General features: G+C 38.6%; 1 protein-coding gene across 1 annotated transcript; it reads left to right on the forward strand.

Moving 5' to 3' along the window:
- The first annotated feature begins 321 nt into the window (after nucleotides 1-321).
- NPY1R (neuropeptide Y receptor Y1) lies at nucleotides 322-1,796 on the forward strand. Its single transcript, XM_057375219.1, has 2 exons — nucleotides 322-1,020; nucleotides 1,141-1,796. The coding sequence occupies exons 1-2, from the start codon at nucleotides 322-324 to the stop codon at nucleotides 1,597-1,599; spliced, it is 1,158 nt and encodes a 385-aa protein (XP_057231202.1). The 3' UTR covers nucleotides 1,600-1,796.
- Nucleotides 1,797-9,276: the final 7,480 nt, after the last annotated feature.

The following is a 9,276-nucleotide window of genomic DNA, read 5'->3' on the forward strand; positions in this document are numbered from 1 at the left end:
GGATACGGGGTACGGGACAGGGGACACGGGACACGGGACACGGGGTACGGGACACGGGACACGGGACACGGGACACGGGACACGGGACACGGGACACGGGATACGGGGTACGGGACAGGGGACACGGGACACGGGATACAGGACACGGGACACGGGATGACCGGCCCCACTGCCTCCCTTCTCCGCAGGTGCTGCGGGATCATGCGGCCCTGAGGAGCGGCTCTTCCCGGGTTCGCCGCGGCGCTGATGGGCGCGTTCTGAACTCGGAGCGCTCTGGATGAACGCGGCGGCGGCGAAGGTCGGCGGCGAGTGGGAAGCGACATGAATACCTCGGTTCTCGCCCCACTGGGAAACGTTTCCGGCCACCTGAATTTCTCGGAGATGAACTCGCAGATCTTGCAGTTTGAGGACGAAGATTGCCATGTGCCTTTGGCCATGGTCTTCACTTTGGCCTTGGCTTATGGGACCGTGATAATTCTGGGAGTCTCTGGGAATCTGGCCTTGATTGTCATTATTTTAAAACAAAAGGAGATGCGCAATGTTACTAACATCCTCATTGTCAACCTGTCGTTTTCTGATCTCCTAGTGACCATCATGTGTCTTCCCTTTACCTTTGTGTACACTTTAATGGACCACTGGATTTTTGGGGAGGCCATGTGCAAGTTGAACCCCTTTGTGCAGTGCGCCTCCATCACCGTCTCGGTCTTTTCTTTAGTCCTCATTGCTGTTGAGCGCCATCAGCTGATCATCAATCCCCGTGGCTGGAGGCCGAGCAACAGACATGCYTACATGGGGATTGCTGCCATATGGATTTTAGCCACTGCTTCCTCTTTGCCTTTCCTGATCTACCACGTATTAACAGATGAGCCCTTCAGAAATGTAACATTTGATGAATACAAGGACAAATATGTTTGCTTGGACCTGTTCCCCTTGGACACTGCCAGGCTTTCTTACACCACAAYGCTTTTGGTGATTCAATACTTTGGACCGCTTTGTTTTATATTTATTTGCTACTTGAAGGTAAGATAAAATCCTCTTGCAATATGTGCTTCTTTTTATCCGATGTTTGTTTATCCTTGCAAAGATGACAGTGGTAAGTTAATTTATTCCATGCATTTCTTTTTGTTGAATTTTCTGCAGATATACATACGGTTAAAAAAAAGGAACAACATGATGGACAAGATGAGAGACAGTAAGTACAGATCCTCTGAAACCAAAAGGATCAACATCATGCTGATATCAATAGTGGTCGCATTTGCAGTTTGCTGGCTGCCTCTCACCATCTTCAATATTGTGTTTGATTGGAATCATGAAATTCTGCCCGTTGCTACCTGCAGCCACAACCTGTTGTTCCTGATTTGCCACCTCACTGCCATGATCTCTACCTGTGTGAATCCCATCTTCTACGGGTTTCTCAATAAGAACTTCCAAAGGGACTTGCAGTTTTTTTTCCATTTTTGTCATTTCCACTCCCGTGAGGAGGATTATGAGACTATAGCCATGTCCACCATGCACACAGATGTTTCAAAAACCTCTCTAAAGCAGGCAAGCCCTGTCACATTTAAAACAATAAATAGTGATGATGATGAAAAAATATAAAGAAGTGATAAAAATTCTACATCAAACTGCAAGAAGTGTGATTGGAGGTGAAGTGTGTCCAAGGACAAGCTCAATTACATAACAAGTACAAAAAGGATAATGTTTTTCTTCCTTTTCCCAGGAACTTTGATTGTTGTCACTTTGAAATTATGCGCTGTGAATTTTTGCCCCTTTTACTGCTTTAATGTTCACAGAAGTTACAGCCGAATTTTATTAAAAGACATAATCAGACCTGCTACTGCCTATGGTTTTCATCAGCTGTTTTTGTTCTGCTTCCTTTGTACAGTTCTGTGCAGTAGCACAAAGGTGTATTTATTGATTTCTCCCCAAGAAGTAGTTTTCAGGAGTGTCCATTTAAGACCATTAGAAACAATATGAACCACAGGGACACTGTCATTACAGAGGACATCCACCAAAGAATAAAATTAGGAAATTCTGATTTGAAGAGGACTTAGTGTTTAATTTTTTTTAAAATTCATCTTTTGATTGATGTTAAAATCTTGTAAAATCAGCATAGGTATGCAGGAAAAGAATTCTGTGAAACCTGTAGAAAATGTTTCAATGGGGATATTCAGTTTTTCCATTCACAGAGGCAATTTGGGCTGTAATCATTCAGTTTCAAAGACAGGATTAAGAAAGAAATTCTGTTCTCATTTACAAGAATAAGACCCTACAGTAATTCCACAGAGCACAATGGGATTACTGATGTTTCAGCACAGCAAATGAAAACATAAATGGGCCTTCAGTCCCAAATGATTACAGCTGGTTTTAATAACACAGGCTTTTTAATTTGAAAAATCCGAACCCTATTTTCTTCTGCCATCACTGACAGGAGTGGCTGCTGCGGGATGAAATGCACCATCTGTTTCAAGCCTATGAACCATGTAAATTCTCCTTGAGACCTATGTTCAGAATGTAGAGGGAGATGGGATGTTCACTGTCTGGACAAGGTGCAATTCCGTCCTCACAGGTGACAGACAAAATCAGATCTGGTRTTAAAAAAGTAAGCTTGAGCAACCTGAGTATTTTCATAGTAATTAGTTTTGATCTATATAAATTATGTATAGCTTCATAATACTCTGTGTTCAGATACAATGCCATAAACATGGATAATCTCCAAGACAATGGATGGTTTGATCAAGAYCTGCAAAGTTTAAAAGAAGGGTATGGATATAGTTTGGGTATAATTGTTATGTTTACYTTCCAAACTCAGTTTCCACAGTTGGTTGAAGTGTGGAAACACTTGCCAAATATACACAATAGACCTCTAATACATATCCTCTATTTGCACGAGGTATTCATGACTAGATCCCCAGTTGAGGGAAACCCATATAACTTGACTACTGTAAATGAAATTACCACAATATCAGCCAGCTGAGGTTCTGTGTCATACAGTGTACTTTGCTATATCATCAATGTCTTTTTGAATAATCAGCATTTTAAAATACAATATAGACCCTGCTTTCCTTCAGCAAGGTCACTTCAAATCATTCTGGCAGACAAGAGAGCCTCTAAAATGGATATAAATGTAAATGCAGCATRAATGGAAACCTGATCTGATATATTTCTAAGCAAAATTATCTCAGGATGTTACGGTGAATTTAATRTGTTCTAAATTTTAAATAGATAAATGCCTACAAAATTAAAATTATTTGGATTGCCAGTATTCAAAAGTGAAAAACTGTGCCTTGTGCTGTCTTATAAATAGTGTAGAATATTAAAGTAGCARTGTGTTCTTGTGCATTATAATTCCATGTATTTCTCTACTGGAAGATAATTTAATTTAAAAGGAGTTTTCTGTGCTTGAGAACAGAGATGGAATGCAGAAAATTAATTATAAGACAGACAGTTCTTTCAGAGCTTTGACCTTTTGTATTTTATGAGGTTTCCTTTTTCTTTGTCCTTCTCTATGKAATATGTTGTTAATAATTTGACAAGGGTTTCCCAAAATGATTTCTCTYTCACTTTGCAACAATTTTCATATTTCAAAGGATGTGTATTTTCTCAATGAGATAAATGTACAGAAGCAGCCATGGGGTTTTTTATTAAGAATGTCACAGTTGGTTTTCCCCATTACAACAAGTCACTTCGAATTTTTTGGCTTTTTCCCCTTTTTTTTTCCTTTTTTTTAAAGCAAACTTTCAATGTAGTGGAAAAAGAAAATTCAGTCATTTGAGAAACTTTCCAGTTAGTTTGCTGGGAATTTTTGATCAAGCTGAATTAGGTGCTTATACAGAGTATGTGTTGGAGGAACTTTCGAGGAGCCAGCTGGTGCTCAGGAACCCAAACTAGGTGTGTCCTATGATTGGGAGGTCTCCAGAGGGATAGCAACATAATTCTTCCTACATCACCATTTCTCCTGCCTGAGGTACAGTCTCAAACCATGCAGCCCATCTGACACTGTGTCATGCTGTCTCTTGAGAATGCATGCTAACATGTTTATCAGGTGGTTTTTGCCTACCAGCTCCTGATAAACGGGGTGAACTGTAAATAGGAGCATTCCTTCTACTCATCATTGTTAATCCSAGGATTACAATTCCCTGTAATTCCCATTACAAGGAGGACAGTCGTTTTTCCTCTGCATTGCTGTTGTGGGATCAGGCCTCTTATGTTTCCTCACTCCCCTCCAAGAAGCCTCTCTGCGCCTCAGCTAAGGATGTAGGTTAATGCATTGTCACACCAACAGCATAGGGCACACTGCTTGTCATGATGGTGGAAATGAACTCAGTGTAAAGACTGTTCTGCAGGAAAATGCATTTGGAGAAAATCATCTCTCATTGCTCTTCTGAAGAATTTGTTATGAGGACAGAGATAAAAGTAGTCTCTCTGAGGTGCTGATGTAACATCTGCAGGGCGTAGATCAGATCTACTGAGAGCAGTATTTTTGTCTTTGGTTTTGTGACATGACACTGGAGTTCTCAAAAGCTGCTGAAGACTTTCCCCTCCCAACAGCCAGCTACAGTACTGATCCTTTTTTCATTTTCAGAGCTCCAGCATGGCTTCTCATCCTCTATATGCTAAATTTCTTTACAGGATAAGCTGACAGGTTTCTCATGTTTCACTATAATTTTTCAGTCATTCTGGTTTGATATCTATTTCTTCTACACTCTGTTTTGTCAAACATCCCACACTTCAGCACATGCTGATTCCTGTCTCAGAAGCCTGAAGATCCCTTTTATTATTTCAGACTGGTAGAAAAGTTTTACTGACAAAAAACAGAACAGTGAGTGATCTATAATATATCTTATTATTTATGTGTCATACATTTTGTGTCAAATCTCCAGCCTTAAATGACAAATGTAACTATTTAATAAACATCAGCATTTGCTTCATTTGTCAGTTATTTTAGCATCTTAAACGTCACTTTGATTGACCACAAACATTTACAGTTTCTGCATAATCTAAATAAGCCAGCATATTTGTATTTCGTGTTAATAAATATATCTGTATTCCCATTTCGCTTTCTTTTTCAAAAAATGGTCATGTCATTGTCATTGCATACAGTAATTCACAACTTTCACATCAACATTAAAAAGGTAATAAGAAAGGAAGTGATTAATTGACAATAAAACCTGAATTTGGTAGGCTCGTATGGAACTGGAAATTAAAAAATATGTATCTATATGTATATAATCAATGACCACATAAAGAGAAAAGATTTAAACCAGGAAAAAGGTCAGCATGACAGGATGCCCCAAGGGACTGGASCTGGTGCTGATTGCCTCTCATCAGTGAAGGGCTAAGGGTTCATACATTCTGACTCTGTGGTCTTGCACTACAGTATGAGCTACTATTAATGGATCCTAAAGGGAAAATCTGATGCTGATTCATATTCAGACTGTAAATCAGTATATGTTTCAATCCAAGCCTGTATATCTAATTCTCATTTTGACCTCTGAGAAATGTTCTCAGATCAATAAAATTAAGAATTTGCTTAAAGTTAAGCATTTGCCTGGGCATTCTACTGAATAAAACTGCATTGCTGGTTGCTATCTCACACTCTTTTCTAAAAGCCAGATTTTAGCTTTCTACAGAAATAAATTAATAACATATAGTGGTTTGGCTTTTTTTTTTTTTTTTTTGGATTCTTCTCTGGACCTTGATAATGCCTCCGTTTAAAGCTTTCCTTTCTATTTCTTTGTATTAAAGAATTTCCTAGAACAGTGCATAGAGAATTAAAACAGTAAGGAATTTTTCTATCTTCTCATTTTTAAAGCATACAAAACAGTAGGAAACATGAGCTTAAGTAACATCTCTGTCTACAACAGAGTAAATTCATTCAGTTGAGTTGAAAAGGGGGAGGAATAATAATTATAACCAAAAGATAAATTTTGCTGACTGTCATTTCTCTGTTGAAGGATATAGACAACTCCAAGATCTACCATACCCTCTTCATTCTTGTGTTCTTTAGTATGTGGTATCTGCTTCYCTGAGACATTACTAATTAGCCAAGTCATTACTAGAGTTGAAAGAAAATTCTTTTCTTCTATCCAGGTTTTGCAGAATTTCAGACATTTGAGTATGACATATAAGATGAAAAAATGTGATCAGCTTGGCTCTTATACTTTAATTAACCTGTGGTCAGAAATTACTTCTATTCAGTATTTCTGCCCATGTGAAACAGTGTTAATGGTCTAATTGAAGTTGATATTTCAAATATTCAGGAGTGCATTCACAAACTTTAGCTYTCCTAGTCTCCTCCAGCAGCAAGCCAAGGGCACTGCACTATTCTGGTGCTATGTGTTACCAAAATTGCTTTCCTTCAATTGTCTATCGAGGCTGCTAAGTGCCAGGACTGCCATCTTCCAGGGTGGCACTAGGCCTGTGACTGCTGCATCCCTTCCTTCATCTTCCACGGTGCTTCTGCTCTCACTTTGTATTTCATCCCCTTGGTAGCTGCTTTCTGAGGAAGCTGTAGAAATTTGTACTCTGGTTTTCTAAAGTGCCTGAATRCATGATAAAATTCAACTCTATTCAGGACAGTGCTTTAAATAGTTTCTTTCATTAAAATTATCTTCCAGCAAGTTTCTCATAGGCAAGTTTCTCAAAATTTAGAAGTACTTAATTTATAAAGCCTGTGTAGGGAATATGTTCATCCCTAACATCCAGGTCGTTGCAGCAAAACTGACAGCACACATTGTCTTGTGTTTTCCAAACAGCTGAATTGATGATCTGGTTATTTATCACAGGTCAGGCTTAGTTGCAAGATTCTTGCCCCAGATGAAAACATGTTTGAAACTGCTGTACAGGAGATGCTCTGCATGGTTAACTAACTTGCCACAAATTATACAACATTTCAGAAACACAGGGAAATAGAGTTTGGAAGAGAGACAAAATGCAGAAGATCTAGATGAAGTCTTGATGCCTTCTTTCAGATATACWTGAAAAGACCCAAAGGGAGACTCAGATATTTATTTATTTGGGGGTCCGATAGACTGACAGGTAAATGTTTTTTTTTTAGCAAAAAGTGGTGGTCAGAGAAGTATGTAGGATAAAAAGGTTCTCTGCTCCCATTTTCAGAAAAAGAATATGGATCTCTATAAATGACTCTAAAAATAAACTTTTAAGGTTCTTGAATTACTGTAAATCACTTTTTGAGACGAAATGGTTTTGGCACAATTGRAAAATAACAGCTTTTTATTGCACCCACCCACTGCGCATGAATCCATTTGCTTCTACTTCTGCACAACATGGAAAAGATTTTTTTTTATGGCAGGAAGAGTAACCTGATCAATAAAGCTCTCCTTGTCTCTCTTACCTCATGGCCACACTGATACTGTACTGCTGTTTTTCACTTTGTAATCTTTCTCCCAGCCTCTCCCAAGCTATGATGTTTTTATTATGCTGTTTATATTGTGTCTGAATAAAAGCTGTCTGTGAAAAGATGTCCTTGAAAGATCCTATTCAACGTGTGCTTGAATATATGGGTGAGTGGCCATATAGGACTGGCAGAAATGTGACTGGTGATGTGAAGATGTGTCAGGCAATAGAGAAGTTGAAGATGTAGTTGTTCCATATTGTTATTTAGCCCTTTTAATTTAAAATTGTTTTTATTAATGTAATCTGRATGTCAGTTTAATTTACATATCTAGAGTAAACTTCCTTTTGGTGATCAGCCACCAAATTCAGTGAGAGGAGACACCAGGTAATCCAGCTTGTGTCCTACTTAGCCTCATAGCCTGTCACTGTTGCCTGTAAGCTTCTCATAGTCTGTACTATATTTGAAGGTATACATGTAAAAGTTTTCACTTCTTTCTCTTTAAGACTAGTGAATCTTGTATAATTAAGATATTCAAGAGATAGGATGGATTTTCATTACTGATTTTTATTTCTGTTACTATGATGACTGTAAAGTGTGAGGCTCTTCAATTAAGCTTTGACTTATTATCAGTTTGGGCACCGGGGGAGTCCCCTGGACATCGGTCACCATGCTGATATGCAAAGAGTGAAACAAGTGCTGAAGTAAGAACCTTAAAGCCTGACCTAAAACACTGCAAGTTGATAAAAAACCTCCCATTGACTTCAATAAGCTTTGTTTCAAGTGACATTAAGATGCAATATATGTCTGAAAATCTGCATTTGTCCAAGGGACAAATTAAAAAGTCATCTTCAGCTGGTTCTTACAGTATGATTATCCTCATAAGTTCTTCTGTGAGTTTTATTCTGATGCATTTTCTTGACACAGTTACAAGTTAAATGTGTCCGCTGAGCTGTCTGGCTCACTGATTTAAACCAATTTGCTTCCCAGAAAATTGAAGAGGGTACTGGCAATTCATCACTGGTAAAAGTGTGAGCTTTTTTTGATGATGATGATGATGATGATGATGATGATGATGATGATGATGATGATGATTACTACTACTACTGCTGCTTTTTTCACTTTATTAAAAAAAAAAAAACCAACCAAAATTATCACTAGCAGCCAGCCAGCATACTTTAGTTTATATTTCAAATTTGCTTCAGGCAGTAAGGAATCTCAGCCTGCAGCAGAGGCTGTGGATTTACCTGATAAAGGTGCACCTGTAGCAGGAACATAAGCAATCATGAAAAAAACACTGCAAATAGTGGGTTAAAAACAAGTATGTTCAGAATTGGATAAGGGCACATTTAAGTCAAAATACAGAAAATAGGAGTAGTTAGTATGGGTTCTCCAAAGGGAGGTCATACTTTACCAACCTGATAGACTTCTGTGAAGATGATTATCCTASCAAGCCAACTACTGGTGTGGTAGATGAGGGGAGAGCTGTGGATATTGAAGCTACCTTGACTTCCGTACGTGCATATTTAAGTTGGAAGAGCAGCCCCAGTCTCTGAAAAAGCCTTTTTACTTACTTTGCAAATGTTTCAGTGCTGACACAGTGTCATGTATTGCTTTTACTAATCCATTAAGGAAGATCCAAGTAACCTTTCATACAGAAGTATTGCCACTTACTTCAATCGGATGACCAAAGTTGGTGTAATAAGCTTTTAAACAGATATTTTAAACTATATTTGAGTTATATAAGCACTGTGAGAACAGCGCTGAATATGACAGTAGCTCGGTGCAGTTGTACCCTGCAAGTTTTGGGAAGATTGGGAGCTCTAAAGCTAAAAGCAGTTTATCAATGCCCAAGTAAGGAAAAGAATGGAAGAGTCACTCTTTCCTGCTACATTTGGCAGCAGCACTGCAGGCATGAT

The sequence above is a fragment of the Malurus melanocephalus genome, unplaced genomic scaffold, assembly GCF_030028575.1.
Source record: "Malurus melanocephalus ecotype Western Australia unplaced genomic scaffold, MMel_1.1 scaffold_9, whole genome shotgun sequence".
NCBI classification, from domain to species: Eukaryota; Metazoa; Chordata; class Aves; order Passeriformes; family Maluridae; genus Malurus; species Malurus melanocephalus.